At 36.3% G+C, this 26,573-nt stretch overlaps 1 protein-coding gene across 1 annotated transcript in view; it reads left to right on the plus strand.

The window, feature by feature from the left end:
- Window positions 1-373: 373 nt before the first annotated feature.
- LOC121385840 (deleted in malignant brain tumors 1 protein-like) overlaps window positions 374-26,573 on the plus strand; it is an 80,761-nt gene continuing 54,561 nt past the window's right edge. Inside the window, exons 1-3 of the mRNA XM_041516629.1 lie at window positions 374-501; window positions 23,625-23,778; window positions 24,979-25,148. Of these exons, the coding sequence (XP_041372563.1) occupies window positions 444-501; window positions 23,625-23,778; window positions 24,979-25,148 (382 nt within the window). The 5' untranslated portion in view covers window positions 374-443. The remainder of the gene's footprint in view (window positions 502-23,624; window positions 23,779-24,978; window positions 25,149-26,573) is intronic.

Raw genomic sequence — 26,573 nt, forward strand, 5'->3', positions numbered from 1 at the left:
AAGAAGAAAGATTAATAATAGTTATAATAATAATAATAATCATACAGTGTGTAAAAGTAATCAAACCACTCTTATGACTTCATGATAGAATATGAGTTATTAAAATCTATCAAGACTATTAACATTAGTTTCGTATTTACATGTATGATCTGGTGTTGGTTACAGCTCATTCTGAACGTTATTTCACTCGGGCCAAAGTTTTGATACAACTGGCTACCCATTTATAGTTTACGATCTATTCATCAACTGCATACAAACTTTACAAACAGGCTGTATACTAGTATGTTTAGACTACGGGCGTATATGAAGTTATGTCAAGGATGAATAACTATGAATATGGTTTAACCGTTTCGTCATTCGGCAAGAAGGAAGTACAGCTACACATCACGTTTTCGTCTCTTATAATTTGTAGAAAAAATATGATTACTTAAGGTACATCAACTATGCGCCATTCTGTGTATATGTGGATACTTCTGCTTTGTCTTTGTCCAGTTATATCAGGTAAGATTTGTTACATCTAACGCCGAGAAATACATCATAATACCTACTAGGACACACAAGAACCACACCAGTTTTAATATTAGTAACATCAATTCGACAAGAAGGAAGTAAAACTACACTTAACCTGTTCGTCTTTTATAATTTGTAGAACATATGAATGATTAAGGTACATCAAGTATGCGCCGTTCTAATTATATGAGGAAACAAACCAGTTTTAATACTAGTTGGAGACGCTAATGGATTGATACGTTTTGTGACAGAAAGGAGTGAGAAGTAACAGTAAGCAGAATCTAAGACACGTATTCTGAATTAAAAGACAAGGTTTTTTTCCCGTCTTACTACTTATTAAATAAAAGGAATCTGTAAAATATCTGCATGGTGTCATTTTAAACATTGCAGATGCCTGGAAACAACTGAGAAGCATGCTCCCCCCCCCCCCCCCCCCACCCCCTAACCCCACCCCACCCCACCCCACCCCGCATCCCCTAAAAGGAGCTAATAAAATCACTTCAAAAACATCGTTAACATTTTGCATTTCTTGGTGATATTGTCGATGTGTGTTTCTGTTTTATATTTCGTGTATGGTGTCACTTGCGTGTTTGCTTGGTGGGTATTAACGTGCTTATATCGCGAGGGTTCATAAACGCTTATTGTGGGCGCAGCCTCTGATTAAAATAAGGAATTGTTCTCATAGGTTCACTGCATTTCACCTAACACCACTAACTAACTCATCACCCACCCCATCTAACCCACGGACTAACAGTATTAACAGTAGTTGAGTACCTCGTTTGGGAACTTCTTGTGCTGACGCATCAAAGTCGCCCACTGCCCCCCAATCGCAACTCCGAGTGGGATGCAAATTTTCGACACAAAAAATCAATCAATTTCTGCACAACGTTTCGGACAAACCACAATGGCGCCTTCCTGAAATTAAGGAAAAAAACCTCTTCTTTTTGGCTCACCAATTTTAAACATATTCGGACTATGACATCAAATTATAAGGGCAAGTCTGAATCTGAAAGCATTATTCGTAACATTGGTATCAATTCAAATGATCTAAATACAACCAGTGCAATAAATCAGTTGCGAAACATGACAAGCTGGATTAGAAAACGATTCCCTAGGTCAAAAATAATATTTTATCGACCTTAATTTTTCGGACAGACTTTTGGCTAGTTAAAAAACCTGCCTCAACCAAATACATTTGCCTGCAAAGACAATGAGGGACATCAACATTATACTTGTTCTTCACGCGTGTGATTTTGAGGTTGGGCAGGACAACATACACTGGACAGAAACAACGGCCAATAAACCTTTTCGCAGTTAGATGAGGTACTTAAATTTAAATTAATGCCGAGAAAGGGTAATGTCCACCCTGATTTAGGACTAGGCACTAACATTGTTAACCTAACTGGTGACACTAACTTTCTAACATCCGCTGAACAATTATTACTGGACAGAAGTCCGAATTTTGTTCCCACCCCGAACCAAAATCAGGCTTAGAAGCTAAACTTAACAATGGTGTAATGGATACGGCTGTTTTTGTTTTTTTTACAACAAAATGAAACTGGCCGCCTGTTTTCGGCATTTAACTGGAGAAAAAAATCCTTTCACGGAAAATTCCGGCTGGTTATGCCTAAAGTGTAGAGTAGATCGTGAAATCATTAAAGCCCATAAAAGGATAGTGGAAAAAGTGGGTGATATGACAGTTTACACAAATCAGCAAAATCGTTCTGTCATAGAACGTCGTGCTCTCACCAAACTACGCAAAAATCGCAAAATTGTTATAGAACCTGCATACAAGGAGTGCACCACTGTCAGTCTATCAAGGGAGAACTATATCCAGGAAGCCCATCGAGACCTTAATATTTCAAAGTGCTACACAAAATTAGAAAAAAGCTATTTGGCCTGAGAATTGCAAAACGTTCAGTGCAATGATTCAATGTCTAAATGATCAAGAACATATTAGTAATAAGTAAAAGTTTATTGACTTCCAAATATCCACAAGCTAGTTGATACATGGTCCGATATTAACACACTACCCAGTCATCCAATCATGTCAGACTGTAGAACAGAATCGTACAATGTTTCAGAAATTTCAGATTATTAGATTTCACAGAAATTCTAGTAACAAAACTAATTGCAATGAGGCTTGTTCACTTTTATATTCAAAATGGTTTTGAAGAAAAATTAAGTCGTGGTTTTTAACAAAAAATTAAATCTGAAACTGTTCAAGAATTAGGGCCTTAGTGCGACTGAAGACTATAAACCATACACACGTCAGCATAACCAATCACACCAAATAACCATTCGCTTATCTGCTACTTGTAAGAAAACCAGGTGTAGACTTCATAACTTACTTAAAACACAGTCGACGTTCAAAAGTCAACAGACCAAAATTTTAATATCAAATTCGGACAGACATGAATTGTGATTAAAAACAAACATGTAATGTATTTAATTACCTGTATTTTATGTGCATGGGGTTGGGCCATTATTATTATTAGTAGTAGTATTCAATGCATCCAGTATATGAAAAGCGTTGTATTTATTTTCACTTGTTGTTTGCCTGACGAGTCTGGTAGTGTGAATATATTCCTTCAATAGAAGTGATACCAATCAATCCCAGGCAGATGTCTGTTCGGGTTCGTTTGGGCAAACCCTGAATATTCTTAATAGAGAACCTAAATGCACGTTCTAATGCTAACAGTTCATTCCCTGAAATATCGTTCCATAACTCGCATCCATATAGATATGTTCCCAGACATAGTACCTTTACGAGTTTTACACTTGTGATTGGGCTGAGACCAGATGGATGACAGCCGGATTGCAGGAGGGCCATGCTTGTAGATTTTATTGTTTTACATGATTCCATTGTCCTTTCCCAGTGATCAAAGTGTTTTTGGACTGTTATACCAACATGTTTAATAGAAGGTGTATTTGGAAGTTGTTTATTATAAAGAAAAAAACAAACTGGATCAGGTTCTTTGGCAAAGTTGATGATTTCACTTTTCTGAGATGAGAATGTAAATCGCCATTTGGAACTATACTGTTTACACATCAGAAGCATGTCTTGCATGGAAGGAGAAATGAAGGCAATATCGTCTGCTTGTGTTGGACACGATATATGAACATCCAGAATCATTGATCCTTTCTGTGACTTACTTAATTTGTTTAGTAAATCATTTATATATAGCACATACAATTTTGGAGCAAGTATGCTACCTGACGCAGTCCCCTAGATTGTCTGAATTTTCTTGAATAAATATTGTTTACCAGGAAAGAGGATTTGGCGTTACTGTATTTACTGTCCAATATTATCCAGATTTTAGGAGAGATTCCAATTTCTGACAATTTAAACATTAACCCTGTTTGCCACACAGTGTCGAATGCTTTCGAGTTATCCTAAAATGCAACACTAGTACAGTCACTGCACTCTATGTAGTGATTAATGGATTCTTGAAGCACGAACGACGTGTCCACACTTGAAAGACCGCTGGAATCTGCATTGATGATTATTAGGATACACTCTAGTTGCTTTTACTGTGTGTGGCATTGAGTCCAGAACACTTTCAAATATCTTGAAGATCACAGAAAGAAGTGTAATACCCCTATAAGAATCACAGTTTAATCGGGACTTGTTATGCCCCTGGAATATGTAGACAAGGACACCAAGGTGCCATTCATCAGGAATACAATTGTTGTTAATAATAAGTGAGAAAAGTCGTGCCAGGCAAAAGAAGAGATAAGAGCCTCCGTGTTTGATATGTTCATAGAATATTCCGTCAAAACCACAGACTTTATTGTTTGCTAGGTTAGAGCATATTTTCGTAACTAGGGAGGCAGATATACAGAATTCTTCATCGGAGGTTAACGCGTGCCGTTAAAAATGGGATACCTTTTCTTCTAAGTACGATTTGAAGTTGTCATCAAAATGATTTTCTATCGTATCACTAAATACATTGCTAAAGTGATCTGCCATGGCATTGCAAATATCTTCGGGGTGAGTAATTGTTTTGTCGGCAATATTGAGAGACAAGATAGAACTACTTTTCTCTGTGTTCCTCAGTTTAGCCCAAATGGACTTATGATTGAGATTACACGCCTCATCTAAGTTAGCATATGCTTCTGTCTCATGGCTAAAGTACGCCTTGTTTAGATTTGATCGAAATATGTCTTTTGCTTGCTTGTACATCTGAAAGGTGGAGAATTGCATCCCACGAGGTCTGCCTTCAGCTAGCCACAGCCTCCTACGAAAGACATTTCAGCATGGCACTCTTTAACTGTCTTAGTCCAGTAGGGCTTAGTGTGTTTATTAAATTTGACAGTAGGTATGGTTTCTAAAGCTGCACTTTTTAAAATATTAACAATTTTTTTCATAAAAAATAATAATTTCAGCTTTGTTAGCGTTCTGTTTTGGAATATTTAATGGCCATAACATATGAGAGACAGCGAAAGTATAGTTACTTATTATGTTTAGTCTATTGGCCTTTTCCCACGATGGTTTTCCTTTTTGGTTAGATTGACTGCATGGTAACGTAATGGCTGATATGGAACATATAACTGGTTTATGGTCTGACAATGAGAGAGAACATTCATTTTCTACAGCAGCATATATAATTAATGGAATTAGGTCACATAGAACTAAGATGCGGTCAATTGCCGACGATGTACCACCGGCATATGACTGGTATGTATAAACGTCTGGACGTTGACAGATAATAGATTATGTTTGCTAATAAACGTTTTGAAATTATCACTTCGTTTGTCTCCTGTGAACACATACTTAGGTCCTGCTATTTTCACATTCATATCACCAATGATCACTACAGTACCATTTAAACTGTATGCAATGTAAAGATCCTCTAACATATCTAAAATGTAGAATCACTAAGCACAACTTCAACACCTATCTATTTCTAATAAGCTTATGTAATGAATCACGTCTTTACGAATAAGAAGAGCTACGCCGCCTTTGTTCATGTTGGGGTATAGCGTGGGGTCACGTTCTGTGGCACACTTTGTAAATGCACAGTAATTGCTATCTATTGTATTTAAGAAGTTACTGTTGTAAAGCCGTAAGTGGTGCTCACTAATGCCGCAAATATTAACATTATATTTATTTAAGCAGTTGACTAAATAAGGAGTGGCTGACATTACACCATGGCAGTTCCAGCACATAATGTTAATATTCTTCTGAACCATTATCTGAGTGGTTGTTGAATTTGCTTACAAACTTTTGTTTTGACAGCCATGGTTTAACATATACACCTTTAGGCCAGAATTTTTTATTTTCGATAATTTCGCGATATTCGACAGACATATTTAATTGAGCAGAAGCCGCATTTCTATATTCTCTGTTGAAGAATCTTAGATGAGTTATTTTGACCTCTCTGTCGCTGAGAAAGTTTCGTAGTCCGGTCTCAGTGGATGACTTGTTTATACCGCCGATATAAAACCGAGCTATTCTTTGTTTTGATACCCCGCTGAATTCCGTTTGCAAGGGCAGAGTTGCACAGCATTGGTCCGAAAGGATCCACATCCCGACGTTCTTGCCAATCTCGTCGTGTTCTCGTGATCTCGCCGTGTTCTCGTGATCTCGCCGTGTTCTCGTGATCTCGTCGTGTTCTCGTGATCTCGCCGTCTTCTCGTGATCTCGTCGTGTTCTCGTGATCTCGTCGTGTTCTCGTGATCTCGTCGTGCTGTACCATTGTTTACCGCAGGCATCACTTTAGGTCTAGATGGATCAGGCGAATTTTCAATGCTGTTGTTGTCGTGAGAAATGAGTATGTCTGACTCAGTCTTTGTAGGCTTGATGACAGTTTCTACGTTATCGTCAGGGCTAACATTTCTGTCTTTTGAAATGGTGTGGTTGTGCTGGACATTATGTGTAGATTGGTCCCATGTGTAGTTCATAGGTGTTTGAGACTTTGGGGGTGGTTTGGTTATCGAGATCGTTGCCTCAGAGTAAGTTTTCTTTTTTTTTATGTCGCATTTAACGTCCTTTTCAACGTTTGATAAACGTTTTCTTATATCGGTAGTTGATGTTGTGACTGATTTGATTAAATCTGTCATGCTTTCAACACTTTGTTCAATGTCTTTCACTTTTGAATTTATTAATATCACTTTTGATTTTAGTGACGAAACGCCCAAGCTCTTCTCGTCATCGAGACGACGTATATTCAGACAACCGTTATCAACTTGCTTTTTAATAAGGTCAACATTTGTCTTGAGGGCGTCCTGTACTGTTTTAAGTTTATTTCATAAGAGTGGGGTGTTCTTCAACGACTCTGTTGCTTCTGACAGGTCACTGACCACACCAGTGAGGCGGTGTAGTTCTTTATTTTAAGTTTATTCAATAAGAGTGGGGTGTTCTTCAACGGCTCTGTTGCTTCTGACAGGTCACTGACCACACCAGTGAGGCGGTGTAGTTCTTTATTTTAAGTTTATTCAATAAGAGTGGGGTGTTCTTCAACGACTCTGTTGCTTCTGACTGGTCACTGACCACACCAGTGAGGTGATTTAGTTCTTTATTTTAAGTTTATTCAATAAGAGTGGGGTGTTCTTCATCGGCTCTGTTGCTTCTGACAGGTTACTGACCACACCAGTGAGGCGGTGTAGTTCTTTATTTTAAGTTTATTCAATAAGAGTGGGGTGTTCTTCAACGACTCTGTTGCTTCTGACAGGTCACTGACCACACCAGTGAGGTGATTTAGTTCTTTATTTTAAGTTTATTCAATAAGAGTGGGGTGTTCTTCAACGGCTCTGTTGCTTCTGACAGGTCACTGACCACACCAGTGAGGTGATTTAGTTCTTTATTTTAAGTTTATTCAATAAGAGTGGGGTGTTCTTCAACGACTCTGTTGCTTCTGACAGGTCACTGACACACCAGTGAGGCGGTGTAGTTCTTTATTTTAATTTATTTAATAAGAGTGGGATGTTCTTCAACGGCTCTGTTGCTTCTGACAGGTCACTGACCACACCAGTGAGGCGGTGTAGTTATTTATTTTAAGTTTATTTCATAAGAGTGGGATGTTCTTCAACGGCTCTGTTGCTTCTGACAGGTCACTGACCACACCAGTGAGGCGGTGTAGTTCTTTATTTTTTGATTCAAATTCAGACCTATCATTTTATGTTGGTCGTAAACGTTTTTTTAAATTCAGCAAGAGTTTATTTTAAAACAGTTTTGTTGTCTTTTGATTGCTTCTCTAAATAATTTTGAAGAGAATTAATTTTGCTTTCCGATTGTTTCTTTTGTTGTTATAGTGACGTGCAATGTTTATTGTGTTCTGTAAATTGTTTTTTAAGTTCATCCTTAAGGGATGTAAGCTGTTTGGCTTGAACGAGTTCTCCTTGGAGAGTGATAAGGTTGCGTTCGATACGAGCTACTGACTCACGTAACACGATGTCCGACGTGTCGCAATGGGCTTCATCTGAGCAGTGTTCACCTTGGCTGTGTGAAATAATGTCTTGGCGTTTGAAAATGTTTATTACCTCAAAAATGTCGTCGTTTGTGTCTCCTTGAAAATTTCGAAATAAAGTAAAACAGTATTTAGCCAGTTTTTTTAAATAGGCCACATAATATGGGTGTTTCGTGAGCAGTCACACGTTCTTTCTTTAAAGTAGTGGGCTGAGGTGTTTCACTCACACACACACACACACACACGCACACACGCACACACACACACACACACACACACACACACATACACACACACGCACGTTAAATGTCACTACCAGCACCCCCGTGTTTGTTATTCAATAAATATGCAAAGACACACAGTATACATTACTGGGTTTTTTAATGTATATAATCGAAATAACAGAGAGAGAGAGAGAGAGAGAGAGAGAGAGAGAGAGAGAGAGAGAGAGAGAGAGAGAGAGAGAGAGAGAGAGAGAGAGGGACAGAGAGAGAGAGAGAGAGAGAGAGAGGCAGACACAATAATTATATATTTATTTTTCATGTTGTACATCATAAAACAAATTTCACAGGAGGACGACAACGACGACGACGACGATGACGACAACAGCAAAAGTGTGTAAAAGGAAACAAGCCAGTCTTACGTCTTTGTGATAGAATTTGAATTATTGAAAACTATAAAAACTATTAACATTGTTTCGTATTTACATGCGTGATCATGTCGTAGTTGCTAGTTGCAGCTCACACTGTACGTTATTTCACTCGGGGGGGGGGGGGGGGGGAGGGCAGGAGGGGAGTGAGGTCGAGTAACCCAGTGGTAAAGCGTTCGCTTGATCCCCGTCGGTGGGACCATTGGGCTATTTCTCGTTCCAGCCAGTCCTCCACAACTGGTACGTCTCGGACCAGACCACTGGCTATCCAGAGGCCCGACCCGGGATGGACATGCCCGAAACCTTAGTGGCATAGGGACATGTTAAAGCTAATATTCATTCGTTCCACAACTGGTGTAACAAAGGCCATGGTATGTATTATCCTGTCTGTGGGATGTTGCATATAAAAGTTCCCTTGCTGCTAATCGAAAGAGAGTAGCCCATGAAGTCGTGACAGCGGGTTTCCTCTCTGAATATATGTGTGGTCCTTAACTATATGTCCGACGCCATATAACTGTAAATAAAATGTGTTAAATTCGTCGTTAAATAAAACATTTGTTTCTTTGTTTCTTTCACTCAGGACAAAGATTTTGTTACAGCTGGCTACCCGTGTAAAATATGTGATCTCTTCACCTACTGCATACACACTTTACAAACATGCTGTATAGTTTTAGATTGCGGGTGTATGCGACGTTGTGTCAGGGATGAATAACTATGAATATGGTTCACCCGTTTCGTCTTTCGGCAAAAAGGAAGTGAAACTACCAATCACTGTTTTGTCTCTTATAATTTGTAGAAAAATGAATACCTAAGGTACATCAACTATGCGCCATTCTGTGTACTGGCGAATATTTCTGTTTTGTCTGTGTTCAGTTGTATCAGGTAAGATTTGTTATATCTAACACCGAGAAATAAATCATAATACCTACTAGGACACACTAGAACCACACCAGTTTTAATATTAGTTGTTACCCGTTCCATCAATTCGACAAGAAGGAAGTAAAACTACGCTTAACCTGTTCGTCTTTTATAATTTGTAGAAAATATGAATACTGAAGGTACATCAACTATGCGCCGTTCTATGTATATGAGGAAACAAACCAGTTTTAATACTAGGTGGAGGCGCTAATGGGTTGATATGTTTTGTGACAGAAAGGAGTCAGGGGTAACACTAAGCAGAATCTAAGATCCGTGAACCCGAATTTGAAGACAAAGGTTTTTCCCCTGTTACTACTTATATATAAATTAAAAAGAATCTGTAAAATATCTGCATGTTGTCATTTTAAACATTGTTAATTTGTTCTCCAGATGCCTGGAAACAACTGCGGAACATGTCCCCCGCATTCCACAAAACGAGTTTATAAAACTACAACAAAAAATCAAGAAAAGATCATAGTGAAATCTTTGTCGATGTCTGTTTCTTTTCTTTCTGTTTTTTTGTTTATGATGTCATTATGGATTTTTGTTTTCCTTTTGGCTGTTTTTTGCTTTTTGTGTGTGTTGTTTGTTTGTTTGCTTTGGGTGTTTGTTTTGTTTTGTTATGTTTTTTGTTTATTTATTTGTTTTTGATTTTTGTTTAAAATTAATACATCAGTAAGTGCAAATTTAATGTAGTTATAAAATTACCACTGGTATTTTGATATGATAAGTTGTGGAAATGTCGTTTCCTTTTCATACGCAATCTTGTGGCATTGAACAAATGTATAGTCAAGGCAATCATGCAAAATAATGTAAAGTTTGTATTGTTTTATGAAACTACCAGGGCCCATTTATTAACCTATTGGATGTCAAACATTTGGTAACTGCGACATGTAGTCTTCAGAGAAAACTGACTACATTTTTCTATTAGCAACAATGGATCTTTTATTAGAAAATATCCCACAGAAGGGCCACACATATCTTGCCCTTTAACATACCACTAAGGAGATACTGGTTAGATGGGAAAAACCCAATGCGAGTATGAGTCCACCGCGGGGATACGATCTTTCGAACCAAACACCTCAGGCGAGAACTTTAGAGATCTGCCTAGATTTTCCTTCCTATACACAAGGTCCTATGTTATAAATGTCTACCATTTCGACATCAACACAATTACAAAAGGCCTAACTACCACAGGAGCTTTACCTTTATCTGGATTGTTATGTTTATAAAACTGTGGTTTAAGATGACAAAACTCGGCCTGAATAGCAGACTTATGAATGTTACTAAGTCTATGTATAGTCAGGTTATAATCTTGTGTGAGATGCCATAGCAGTGTATTGGACTATTTTATGGTTTAATCCAAGCTGAAGCTCTATCGCCTATACTGTTTTCTATGTTTATTAAAGATCTGAAAATGGAACCTTTTGGTGCTAGTGACCAGCCATATGTGCTTGATATTAGAAACCTTTGTCTACCTATGTATGCTGACGATAATGTACAGGTTTCTGAAAGTGCTTCTGAATTACAGAATATGTTAAATATATTATATCTTTGTACCATAGAGTCAAATCTAAAGGTTAATTATGACAAAACAAAAATTATTGTATTTAGGAGAGGCAATTTAAAACAAGATGAAAAGTGGTCATATAATGGTATTGAATTAGATATTGTTGAATGTTTTAGCTATTTGGGTGTCAGCTTAAAGCATAACGGTAAATTCAATACTGCACAAAAGGTTATTGTAAATCATGGTAAAAAGTCCAAGGGTGCATTACTGTCTAAAACATGTAACTACTGTTTGAACATAGTAACAGTTTTATCATTGTTTGATACGTATATCGGAAACATTCTGCACTATGGATGTGAAGTATGGGTCTTTACCAAACTTAATAGGTTGAAATGTGTTCATATGCAATATTGTTAACCAATACTAAGAGTTAAAAGAAACATGCGTACTATTAAATACTGATTAAAGCTGTTAACTGCGAACAACTGTATATTATGTCAATGCTATGTTACACTGTTTGACAACTGTTTTTAAAAACCAGCCACAGTGAATTGGGTTAGCCAGATACGAGATCTACTATACATGCTCACATCTGGTATGAACAAAATGTCACTAACTATAATTTATTTTCATCTGAAATTAAACAGAGAATGACAGACGAGTTTACCCAATCCGTGTACGCTATGTTCAGTACATCCACGAAATGCATTATATATCAATACCTGGATAATAGTTTTTGTTCACAAGGGTAGCTACAAAAAGCCATTTCCTTAAAATATAAACAAATATTGTGTAAGTACAGACACTCTGCGCATAGTCTTACAACAGAAACTGGAAGATTTAAAAATACTGACAGAAAAGATACAGTATGTAAACGTTGTAATATGAATCCTGTTAAAGATGAGTGTCATTTTATTTTCGTCTGTCCTGTCTACAATACCATCAGATGCAGCAGGTACATCAAACCATATTATTACACTAGACCATCCTCTTTAAAACTAATACAGCTATTGTCCATTGATAATGTAAAGCAGCTAATAACACTTGTTATGTGTAAATATACATATATTGATTATTATTACATATTTACCATACAATGTACAATGCTTCCCCTTTTGATGTATACACATATATACACACACACATACACACACACATACACACACATACACACACACACACAACACACACACACACACGTTATATTTTAATGTGTGTTATGACTATGACTGTATGTTTACAGCTAATAAAATATATGTATGACTTAATACAATTACGATTCTGTCACAATGGGATAAATAAATAAATAAATAAATAAATAAAGACAATAATAATCAGCAGTAAGTGAATTATTAACTGAAACTAATAATCTAATAATATAATGTAATGTATTTACTCTTTCACCTGGAGTATATAGAGTTCATCTACCAGCCTACTTATTACATTTATTTTAGACAAGTGGCATGATCTAGTGGTAATCTAATGGCATGAATGAAGTTGTATTATACCAAATAAAATCCCATATACAAGGCAATCATATGTAGCTATATTTCAAACACATATATATATATATATATATATATATATATATATATATATATATATATATATATATATATATATATATATATTATATATATATATATATATATATATACTGCGTCAAATTAAAAACTTCTCAATCCAAAATTTGAATATACTCAATGAGTGTTGAAAGCAGGTATTTTTTAGGAAAACATATTATAATGGAATGTCGACACTCCATTTGAATCCCATCACAGCCCACGTGACCCGATCCATAGCACATGAACAGCGTCATTGAGCCAAACGTGGTTGTGTACGTGCCATGGTCACGTGACTACAACAGCACACGTGTTTTCATCGTTATTTGTTCACAGTAGTCTGCCATATCGAAAACAAACCATTAAAACGACCTGTTTCGATGCAACGCCTCACAAATGTGCAGCGTGAACGTGATGTCGGCATGTTGCATGCGTAAACGTCAGTAGTAATTTATAATCTGCGAACACGAGTACAACAAACGGGCACCACAGCTGATCGCCCCCGATCGGGTAGACCACGTGTGACCGTCATATTGTGTTACGTCACCTCCGCAACTGTTTCATGACATCTACAGCTACAGCGCAGAACAGAACAGAACTTTATTACACTCAGGCCGTTATGCAACGGCGTAAGAGGAACATACATATTCTGATTTTGGCAAGTTAACAGGAGGATACAAATAATAGGAATACATTGCCTGGTACACATATGAATACAAATACAAATACAGTACATGACATTACATTATAAAGATATAGGTATTAAAAATATAAATACATGATATTACATTATAGAGATATGTGTATTAACAATATAGATGCATTCTGCGATGTAACAAGAGTAGAGGTATATTGTGAAATATAATTATTCAAAAAATTTCAGTTACTACTGTGTACTTTATAATTATTGATATTACAATATATAGATATAAATAAAATAAAATAAAATAAAATAAATAAATAAATAAATAAATAAATAATAATAATAATAATAATAATAATATTAATAATAAAAATAAAATTTCATAAAATAACAATAAGACATAAAATTATGTAATACGATTTAAAATATATCAAGTATAGTTGTATGTTGAGCTTTAGTTTCATTAACTAGTTAACGTATGGTAATTTTGGTTGTTATTAGGTATTGTTGTTGTTATGGGCATTTAAATACTTGAAAAATTATATTCATAAACTTAGCAAATTTTTTTTAGTGTGCTTATTCTTTTACTGCTCATCAGTTTTCTAAATTTATATATATTTGGTCGTGTATAATAATATGGACGTAAATATTCTTTCCGGGTATTATTGAAAAAAACTACATACTAATAAATAATGAAATTCGTCTCCTATGTCGTTTTCATCACAAATAGTACAAAATCTATCTTCTAATAGAACTGTATTCCAATGTCCAGTAAATAATGATTAGAAGTCCTAAATTTTATCATAACAGTTCATACTTTTTCAGGAATAAAATTAAGATAATTTTCAAAATTTAATTGGTCTTTGAAATATTCGTAGGTTTTACCTCTCGATGATTCTGAAATATAATTTTTCCATGTTTGTAAATACTGGTCGTTTTGTTGTATGCTAATTTGTTGTGATAGCCATTTTACCGATAGAAAGGTTTGTGATAGCCATATATTACTCATTTCTAGATGATCTAAAATATTTTTAACAGCAGCAATCCAGTTATAGTTAGTTCCATTGCTAATATGGTCTCTCATCATTGATTTGTATAATAATAGAGATAATTTAGATTGTTTCCCCGAGATAGCTCGTGCCCAATAACATATTAATATTTTGTGGATAGTCAACTCGACTGGCATTCTACCAAGTTCACCATATAACATGCACATTGGGGTAGCTTTTTATCACAGGGAGAATACGTCTAATAAAATTGATTTCAACAGAGTTATAGATGTCGTTGTTTTCGAATCCCCATATTTCACATCCATATAATAATATTGGCAGAACCATCGAGTCAAACATTTTGAGTTTACATTCTATTGATAGATGACGATCTTTAGCTTTTGCCAGAACGAAATACATAGCCTTTGTCTCCTGCTGTTTAAGTCTAATCTTAGTATTTTTTAATTTATTTACTTCAGTAAAAGTGGCACCTAAATATTTGTATTCTTTGACATTTTCGAGAATCGTTTTTCCAATCTTAAAAGTATATTTATAATCTTTAGAATTTTCATTAAAAATTAAGACTTTTGTTTTTTTATAGTATATATTTTAAGTTTCCAAATATTACAATATTAATAGAATATATTTAACGTGTGTTGTAAATTGACAGCATTGACAGGAAAGCAGTGTCGTCAGCGTACAATAAGCAAATGCGATGTATTCCAGTGTCTAGTGTGTTATTTGTATTATCTGCGATGGAAGAAACACCTTCACAACTGTTGTTAAGTAAATAGTTTTCTAGATGATTTAAATACAGGGAAAATAAAATCGGGGATACATTTTCACCTTGACGTACACCATTATGGCATGCGAATAATGGTGATTTATTGTTATTTACAAATATTAATGATTTTATACCTTGATACATTTGATAAATGATTCTAAAGAATTTACCATTTTCTAGTAACGTGTGCCATAGATGTGCTCTTGGGATCCTACCGAAAGCTTTTTCAAAATCAACAAATGCGCAATATAGTTTTTTTTTTTTTTTTTTTCAGGATATCAATTAGTGAATGAAGTGTAAATAAGTGATCTGTAGTCGAATAACCTCTGCGGAAAGCAGCCTGGTCTTCGCTCCTAGCATCGTTCTGTTCAATAAAAGTAGTTAACCAGTTATTTAATACAGTTATTCAACTTTGAACAGCAACATAGTAATGTAATTGGTCGATAGTTTTCAGGGGATAAACTACTACCTTTATTTTAAAGATTGGTATAATTATTCCAGTCAGCCATTCTTCTGGATACACACTATGGCCTAAAAGTATATTAAAGAGTTTAACATAGAATGGGAGCAATAAATGGGCTGTCGATTTAATATATTCGTTAATTATTTTATCTACACCTGCTGCTGTATTGTTTTTTAGTTGTTTTATTGATTTTAGTAGTTCGTCCTCGCTGAATCTTCCATTTATGATATCATCATTGCTTACTTGCTCTACGAGATCATCAATATTTATGTCGGGCACTGTATCAGCCGATAGGTCCTTATTTAATTCACTGAAATAATTAAAGAAGTCTTCAACCGGTAGTACACTTTCTGTCCTGCTTTTTGTCGCTTTAAATATTTTCTAGAATTCTTTGGGGCCATTTGTTTTTAATAGCCTCATGTTCTTCTCTGTTTTAAATTTGTAATGAGAATAAGATTTAAATATATATTTCTTATAGCATTTACTTGCGTTTGTTAAGTTCATTTTATTTGCTATAGTTTTATATTTCGAGAAACATTTTTTTGCCTCAAAATATTTTGTTCGTAGAAGCTTACATCATTTACTGAACCAGGGTCGCTTATTATCTGGCGAAGTGTCAGATCTATGTTTACGTGTCGGCACAGTAATGACGTTTCCAGACGTCGGTTGTCCGCGCAAACGACTTGAATTCGGCTGCGAACTGTTCACCTCCACGCACGGCACCCATATGTTGGAACCATTTTGACCCAATTTCATCGACGTCAACGTCAACTGTGGGCACAACGCCACTTTCGATGGAGTCAGAGGGAATGGAATAGAATCGTGTTTAGCAATGAATCCGTGGTAACCTCAACGTTGCTGCATACCGTTACCAGGTGCTGGCCCAGGACTGTGTGTGGTTTTGACGAATGCTGTGGGCGCATCAAACAGATTTTTGACTCAGTATTTATTTCTATTCTTTCTTTGGACGTCATAATTATTTAATTTATTTAACACGTTCTTCTGTCATACGTGCTAACTGGCCAAGATGAAACGGTTATGAAGATTTTAATTTGATATATATATATATATATATATATATATATATATATATATATATATATATATATATATATATATATTAAAGAATAATAAATATGAATACTGGTTAACATTCGATGGAGCAGGATGTGGTTTCAACGTCATTAGTTTAGTCCTACCTAGGCATGCATGTTCGCAAGGGTACTTCACTTAGTGTCGATGTATTGAATACAAATGCACATATTGACCTGTAAAACATCTTTGAAATCAGTCCCTCACGCCTGTCACCAATGAAAGAGTTGACTGCATTAAATACTTGTTAATTGTTTGGGTAACTTTTTACCCAGCCGAATGCCGTGTTGTACAGTATTATTGATCCGCGTAACCAAGGACGCCGGAACAAGGGACAATGTAGCCTTTCTTTCATCGTGTGAAGTACTATACACACATGCTCTCTTTGAATGAACCACGACACAAATGACTTTAAGACTTTCGAATAACAGCAAAAGCCAACAACTAGGAAAGCTAATGTGTTAAAGTGAAATACCGTAGCTTTTAAACACGACGGAGTATTATTTAAATCAAGCACTTACGTCTATCATCAATGAAAGAGTTGAGGACATTAAATACTCATTAATTGTTCAGGCAAACCTTTACCCAGTCGAATGCTGTGTCGTACTGTTATATTAGTCCACGTAATCACACATAACGGAACAAGGGACAATGTAGCCTTTCTTTCTTCTTGTGAAGTGCGTATACGTCCATGCTGTCTTTGAGTAAACCACCACACAAATGACTTTAAGACTTTTGTATAACAGCATAAGCCAACACGTAGGAAAGCTGATATATTAAAGTGACAGACCCAAGTTTTTAAACTTGACGGCGTATGTTTCAATGTTAGAGCCGGGTTTGTTTTGTAGGGTTTTTTTTTGTTGGTTTGTTTGTTTAACAATTGAAATGAGACACCACTTAGATTTTATTGTTTATATTATCCATTTCCGTACATCTGGTCATCCTGGTGTTCTAATACTACGAAATGTTTTTTCTTCATATATTTAAAAACGCACGCGCGTCTAAGAAATGTATTTTATGGAGATGAGCTCTAATCTATGTTTAAGGATATTTCAACGTTTCAACGACATAAACTCTTCTTTAACTTTATTGTAACTTGACCCAAATTGGTTACAGGTTTGTAGATTAAACAAACTACATGCAGTCCACTTTCACAGGTTGAAACCAGGATCTGCGACTTTAAGTTCTTATTATGTTGTGTAATATAATGTGTTGACTGTATGTCCGAGCAACTTCGTTTTTCTTAATATATTGTTCGGGGCATGTGTTAATTTATATGTTATGCAAAATATAATAATATCATAATATAATAAGAACTGTAATACAACTATTTCAAAGCGAAAACAATCCCAAAACAACCAATGACCATTTTATTATGGTTTCATTTTAAGTTGAATATATTTTCGGTTCATGCACGCTATACTGGAGCAGCACCTCAGGTATGAGTGCTGTCTGTCCAGGTCATGGGTTAATGCCTAGTTGTAGTCATTAGTGAGAAGGAAGCTGGCGTCATGGACTTCCCAAATGAACTGTAGAAACTCACCCTTAGGCCCAAAACACACAGAAGCGGGGTCTGGGTCTGGGACTGGTGAAGTTCAAGGTTTTTAACGTGCACATTCAGAGAAAGCTGTTATTACGCACGTCTGTCCTGGACGCCGGTTCTGACCAGTGCCAACTCTTCCGTCCAGGACAGGAAAGGATTAGGGGAGGACGAAAGTGGAATCGCCCACACTGGCAGGTGCCAGGTAGCACTAGCAGCCTGACAGGATTCGGACGACAGCGAGGAATGTTTTTGGTAGTATGGAATTTGCAATGTTTCCATTTAAGAATTATAGCCAAATATAGACACCTGAAAAAACGTTAAAGGAAACATGACACGAGACCATATTATAGCTCATTTTAAAAGAAAAATGATATAAAAATAATATACAAATAACTTTATAACAATAAAATACGTGTAGTTAACTTAAAATGAAGAAATTACGCTAATCAGTATCAAAGTACGATTTATGCATATTTCTTCGTAAGCGTTCGGAAAAAAAGGGAAGTGACGTCAGAGCCGTTGTACTCTTCCATTGTTGTTAACTGTTTATATATGGAGTAAGGGGCTTACGATCTTTTCAGTCCAACAGTGCCGTACTGCGCGGCCTTTGGGTGTAAAAATAAACAGTTTAAACGATCGGGATTGTCTTTTTATGGTTTTCCAAAGGATTGTATCCGAAGAAAGACGCGTGTATTTTATCGCAAAAGAAAAGATTGGACACCAACACCGCATAGTACTTTGGTGTCAGCCTATTTACAGCCCGGAGCCCAAACGTTACCCGGAGACAAAAACAGTACTCGGTTGCGAATGCCGAGGTGTACATTGTACATATTTGGCACAAAGATACACCTCAGCATGATGTATTTATATATGTTAAAACAAAAATGTAGAATTTTTTATTTATTTATTTTTTTGGAAAAAAAGAAGATTTTTCATGTTAGGGCTGTAGGCCTACATAACAAAATCTGTATTCACCGTCCGAAGAAGGAAACGTCAATAAGTAATTAAATATGGCATATACAAACATGGGATTTGGCATGAGGATACATCTCAGTACGATGTATTTAAATATGTTTTTAAAAAACGTGTAGAAAACAATAATAATTTTAAATAATGTTTTTAATCTTCGGGCGGAAATACGTCACAAAAACGTTCCTCATCGCCCGAAGCCCCAAAGCAACACGAAGTTCAATACAAAATAAACCACTACTGTCGGTGTCGAAATAACTATTATGTTTCATCCACGGGCTGACTTGAGAATCGGAGTGTTGTTTTAGTTAATTGGTCCTTTCTTTCCGTGGCCTGCACATGTGATTCCTGATTGGCAGGTGTATATTGCAGGGTATCGACCAGGTAAGTGATTACCACGGTCTAGACATACGTACAAAATACGTGCCAGTTTTTTTAAGATCACAGGGTATTGTGGCGTAACCTGTCGCGACTATAGTACAATGTTAATGGACATTATCAGCCGCCCTGCTTCATTACTGTAAATAATGCTGTAAAACCCTTGATTAAATAGAACATAAAAAATGCGATATTTTCTAAAAAAAACAACCAAAACATGTTTGTCCTACATTTATATTTTTTGCATATTTAAATACATCATATCGAGGTGTATCTTTATGCTAAATATGAACAGTATACACCTCGGCATTAGCATCCGAGTTTTGGTTTTGTCTCCGGGTTACTTTCGGGCTCCGGGCTGTAAATTGGTCGACCAGTCTGGTCTGGCACCATCAGTTTCTCCACCCTCCGACTCGCTATCCGTTTTTTCTTCAGTATCACTGTTGTAAGTAAATGTGTGTCTTTCTTCATTTACTAACAGCTCATATTGATACGGCAAAACGTTTTGCGAACGAACACTCATTGTTTTGGTAAGCTGTGCAAGTCTTAGATTCTTTATGAGTGGTACGGACTAATGCTTTTTAAGTGTAAGGCTTCAGATCAAGCGACGCGTCTCTGACGTCACGGACTCGTGATTGCCCTGCTCATTAAAGATCGACAATTTCCGCTAAGAGCTCGTATCTGGGGTTCTTTTATGGAGATATTTTAAGTATTTAATTTTTTATAATTTTTTTTTTTAGGTGATTCAATTTATAATTAATTGTACATGGTTGGTGCCAAATATGGTTTACGTGACATGTTTCCTTTAAGCATCCCCTAAAATATTTGGGGAAATATATGCATTATTATTATAAATTGAAATGGTTTCAAATGATATAGCACAAACAGCCTTCCATATACACAAACACAAAACTGATTTTTGGTTTCTATGTCACCAAAACATGTCTATATTTACACGTGCAAAATGTGCTGGTTGCTTTTACCAAAATACAGTATGAAACAATCTAGTATTTATGGGTATTAAAACGCATTATGTGTGGGTTTTCACACTAATATCAGACAATGACAAGACGAAGGATATCAGAAGGGGAAAGATGACAAATTATAGGAATGCACGCTACCCTTGTAAGGCCATTGGTCGTCAGTTAGGGTTTCATCATTCGGTAATTAACAGACTTGTCCAAAAACCACAGAGAAACTAATCATGTTAAAGATCGTTCAAGATCAGGACGACCTCGTGTGACAACAGAACGGGATGATCGGAATCTGCGATGTTTATTAAGGCGAAATCCCCATTTCAAAAAGCAATACCCTGAAGCGTCAGTGACTTCCAAATAGACAGCTATCGCCAAGAACCCTTCGGAAACGACTCTGAGAAGCAAGATTGATATCCAGAAGAGTGATTAAACGACCTCTTGTGACCCACGACCATCCACGGCATCGTTTGGAATGATGTTTAGCACGTTGGTGATGGAATCTTATGAACTGGAAAAAGATTCACTGGACAGATCAAAGTCGATTTCTACACCACGTAACTGATGGGCGCATGCGCGTTTGGAGGCAAAAGAAAACAGCTTATGCCCCTACAAGCATTCACTCTACAGTATCATTCGGTGGTGGATCAGTAATGGTATGGGCAGGCATTTTTTACAACTGCAAGCTTGATATGGTCACTGTACGAGACAACCTTAACGGCGAAGGATACATCTGTGACATCCTGAAACCAAAAGTTGTGCCGTATTTTGATGACCAACCATTAGCCATTAGACTTATCTTCATGGATGACAATGCTCGACCTCACAGATCTCATGCTTTGAGGGCTATTCTGGAGAACAACGCGATCACGACCTTACCTTGGCCTACTGTGAGCCCCGATCTAAAACCCCTGGAACATATTTGAGACTATCTGGGGTGCCGTATGCACGCAATAGATCCTGCCCTACAACACCTTTCTCAGTTACAATCAGCTTTACATCGTGAGTGGCTGCAAATATTGCGTGACCGTATACGACGATAGAAGGAGGGTAGAGGAAGCCATCCGTGTACGTGGAAATTACATACATTCTTAATGAAGTGGGCCTATGGTTCAATGTGCAGACGTTCTTTTCTGATATGAAATTCCTATTTGTTATGCCTGAGTTGCCTTTTAAGGGGAATACTAGTCTTATTCCACATGTTTGGGGATTTTTTTTTTTTTATTTTTTTTTTTTTTGGGGGGGGGGGGGGGGTGGTGGTACATTCATTAACAATAATGCATTGCTGTTATTGTCATTAAATATTTTAAAATATACCATCAAATGTGTCCGTTTTCGTTATTAGATATGCTTTCAAACAAATCATATTACAATTTCAAAGACACGAATACGCTTTCACATGTTATAACAATACTTCAAGCAGAACATTTTTATTTTTTTGGGGGGGGGGGGGGGTGGGGGGGGGGGGGGGGGGGGGGGGGGGGGGGGGGGGGGGGGGGGGGGGGGGGGGGGGGGGGGGGGGGGGGGGGGGGGGGGGGGGGGGGGGGGGGGGGGGGGGGGGGGGGGGGTTGACTTTTTTCCAGGGTGTATATGTAGTCTTGCGCATAAGAGTTTCCAAGGAAATCGGGTGCTTACTTTGGAGCAGTTCGAGCTAAAGACAATAGTTCAAAGCAGGTGGAGTCTGGTGGCGTGACCATTGCTGTTGTTGGGTTAGCTCTTATAAGGTGTATACCACCAAATCAAATTCCATACACGACAATAGTAACATATGTGGCTAAATCTCCTACTTGCAGCGTATCAATCGACATAAACACCACGGATATAAACGCTACCACCCCTCACCTTGAAAGTGAATCAGAAAAAAGGGAGTCAAGCTTCTCATTTAAGAGATAACGGGCATCGTCTATGACTACACTAGTTCCACACACAATGTTAGTACCCCTCACATGTTTCAAGCACAAGGCTAATTGACACAGTGGTACTAGATGAAATAAAATTACGTACATTTTTGCCCAGATGAAACTAATGGTTTGTACGACAAACAGTAGCATTTATCACCAAATACAGGACGTGTGATGTTAACTTCTCTATCAAAAGTTGGGTGCACCTCGAACTTTAACCCAGCCGGAAGTTATTTGGTTTAGTACTACCTATAAGGATGTTTTCTGTGGTGTTCGTCTTCTATCTTGCATGGAATGTCATGTCTTGTCCGCCATCTTGGTAGACGTGGTTCGTTTAATACACCAGCAGGAAGTAAACAGAACACCATGGGGTGTAGCAACTAGAGTGGGTCGGTCTTCTTTTGTCCGGCCCATTCTGAGTACATTGCGCGAAGTGAGATAGCAGGTTTTCTTTTGTCCCGGTCTCTTTACAGTTCATTGTGCATGGAGTAGGGCCGTTATTATTATTAGTCAATACATCCTGTATATGACATGTGCTGTATTTCTTTTTACTTGTTATATGCCTGGCAGTGTGAATATATTGTGCAGACAGATATATATATATATATATATATATATATATATATATATATATATATATATATAGTATAGTCTTACTTCATATTTAAGTAAAGAGTACTTATAGATTCGAATTCTTGTGATATGAGCATATGACATTTGGATCTGCTAGCTACTATTTTTGCTTTGAATGAAGTGAAGTGTCCATAAGTGTTGGGTATTGGTGGCATGCATGCACGTGTATGGCAAACATAATAACAATAAATTTATTTATATGGTGCTAAACTCCATACACGTGTATGCTCGAAGCGCTCTTCATATTTAACAATGGATAAAATATAAAAACGCATTTCGTAATAAACACAGCAGTTAAAAATAGCCTAGTATTAAAACTGAGTGGAAGTTAAAAACATAGTAATATTAGGTACATCGTAGGGTTCGATATAGCGGTCTGCAAAAAGGGAAAAGCAGTGAACTTTTCTAGACCTAGCAAGTGAAATAGAAATTCGCTTGCTAAAGCAACGAAACAAACAATCAAGGATGATGTTTTAAGAAACAGATTTGTGTACGATCATCTCATCTGGTACCACATGCTGTCTTATTTCTAGCAGTCCATATTTTTTCTTAGTAGGACTATTTCCTTTTGGCCCACTGGTTTGAAAACATAACAGCAGGACACATTGTATTTTCAGTTTCGAGCAATGCATCAGTTTGTTGCCTAAACTTTAGTAGCTTAGAAGAATCTATTTTTGTTTATAACTTATTACAGGTCTAGACAAATCGTCAGTGCGCTTGGTGAACGGTTCAAACGACAATGAAGGAAGAGTTGAAATATTGCATGACGGACAATGGGGTTCAATCTGTGATGACGGATTTAATGAAAACGGGGCTCACGTTGTCTGTCGCAGCTTAGGATTCCAGAGGTTTGAAGATTTGTTGTTTTAAAAGCTTAATTTTATAATAGTTTCATTTAACAATCTTCTGTACCAAGGCGTGCAAGCAATGAAAAGTGAAGAAGTGGATATGCTAGATCTTCCGTGGGAATTTTGAATGTACATGATGCATTTATTGCGTTCTAATGTTTTATTATTATTATTATTATTATTGTTGTTGTTGTTGTTGTTGTTGTTGTTGTTGTTGTTGTTGGTGGTGGTGGTGGTGGTGGTGGTGTTGTTGTTGTTGTTATTTTGTCAGACATTTTTATATTTATGAATTATTATTTACATAGACATTTAAGCATTTAAGCATTTAATATTATATGCATTTTTAAATCGACGTGCAAACAAGTAAATACTTAAACATAGGGCAACTATGCCCTTGCACTACAAAAATAATATTAGCTGGAAAAAGTATGTTTCCTGGTTTGCTGAACAGTATTTGGTTTCTTGACAGTTTCTGTTGGTAATAGCCAGATGTAACTCTATCCTTTCTTTTAGGTAGTTGTCACATATGTTTGCCATGGCTATGGGCATACTAATGTGTGTGTAATGTTCACATATTAAGGTATTTAGACTTAAATAATATTGACACATTGCAATTCTTGTCGAAATAATAACAAATATTCTGAGATAACTGCTGAAGCAATAAACCTCCCTACGGGTCATACCTCTGTCTAAAAATCGGCAATTTTCCATGTCAGAAAACCTTGATGTGTTACTGTACATGATAAGGCGATACACAAAATTACAGCTCAATAAGAAAATTATAAGTGAGACAGACGGGTGCAAAGACAGACAAGCAAAACCTATAAGACTCTCCGGTTGGACCAGAATGGGGCTAATGATAACAATAATAATATCAACAATAACAACAACAAAAACAATAATAACAATAATAATAAAGTTGAAAAGTTAGTTCGTTTTGTTTAACGACACCACTAGAGCACCTATAGTTATATATCATAGGCTATAGGATGTCAATCATTTCAAAAAATATGGCACGGCAAAAAAAAAACCCCACAATCAGATAATAGTTCCATTGAGGTGATTCGATCCTACGATGTAAGCACTTCATACAAGCGTTCTACTGATAATATAATGCATATGATGACGATGATGATCATAATAATGATGATGACGACGATGATGTTGATGATGATGAAGATGATACGATTATTTTTCCAGTGCCAATGCAAAATTCTATCGTCTAGCTCACTTCGGACAAAGTACAGGACCGATCTGGCTTGATAATGTTAACTGTACGGGCAGCGAACAAAACCTGGATCAGTGTTCTTTCCCTGGTTGGGGAATACATGACTGTGCACACAGAGAAGACGTAGGAGTCAGATGTCAGCGTAAGTATATCATATATCGTAACATATCATATAATATCATATCATATATCATATTATATCATATCATACAATATCATATCATATACCATATCATATATTATATCATATGATATACCATTTCATATCATATACCGTATCATATCATATCATATCATATCATATCGTATCGTATATTGACGTATCATATTGTATATTATATGAAAAACTATGTGTGACATTGATATTTGTTTCACTGTCTTAATCTATTGACATCATAATTTAATTGTGTATTTGTAAGACTTTAAGGAAATAGTGATCAAATTTAAAAACAAAACAAAACAAAATAAAAACATAATATCATGTATAGCATCAATACCATTCAACAGCAGTAACGTATGCAGTAAAACTAGAAAAACGTTACCTTCATTGTTTTTCCCATGGATGGTTCATTTTTATTTTTTTTTATCCCGCAGTCACTGTATTCATAGGCAAGATATGATGATCAGATAAATCTCTATATTTTTGGTCACTGACCAAAAATATAGGTCACGTGACATAAGCCCGACTCGACTGGAGTATTTCACATTAGATTTTCAATAAACATACTCTTTAAATCATTTGTTTTATGCAAATTATTTGTTTTATGCATTTGTAAATGCAAATTATTTGTTTTATGCGTTTGTAAATGGAAATAAAGTTTAGCTCAGAAACGCTTTTTCAATGTTACAGAATGTAGCTAGCGTCTTAGAAAGAATGACGTCATGTATCTTGTATGACGTCATACGCCAAAAGCCTTGCTAGGTTGATGATAATCGATTTGCGTAGACAAAAATGGAATAAATAATGATTTTCCGACTATTCCTGTAGAATTGCAGGATAAAAGAAATAACTGGTTACTGTCTCAAGATATCGGCTTTATCCTGTTCAGGTCGAATGGCGAATCCCGTGAGGCAGATTTCCCCACTATTCATGTAGAATTGCAGGATAAAAGAAATAACTGTATACTATCTCAAGATGTTGGCTTTACCCTGCTCAGGTCGATTTTCGAATCCCGCATTCGCCATTCTAACCGTCGCAAGATAAAGCCAATATCTTAAGACAGTAACCAGTTATTCCCTTTATATACCTTATCATATCATATATCATATTATCATATATCATATCGTATTATCCTAATTGTATCGTATCATGTATCTTATTGTATCGTATCGTATCATATAATATATCATAATATGATGTCATATGTTATTACCCCAGTGGTCACTCATAACGGGGAAAATAATTTTCATATTTGCTCAGTGAGAAATCATAGGTACTTTATGACAGGATAATATACCATTTCCCAATGACACTAGTACATGATACGGTGGTTACTGCATTGAGTTAGCCACTGTGATTGAAAGCCCAATGTCCGATGAGCATTCAATACTATTTTTGTTTTGTTTT

Source organism: Gigantopelta aegis, chromosome 12 (genome assembly GCF_016097555.1).
Source record: "Gigantopelta aegis isolate Gae_Host chromosome 12, Gae_host_genome, whole genome shotgun sequence".
NCBI lineage: Eukaryota > Metazoa > Mollusca > Gastropoda > Neomphalida > Peltospiridae > Gigantopelta > Gigantopelta aegis.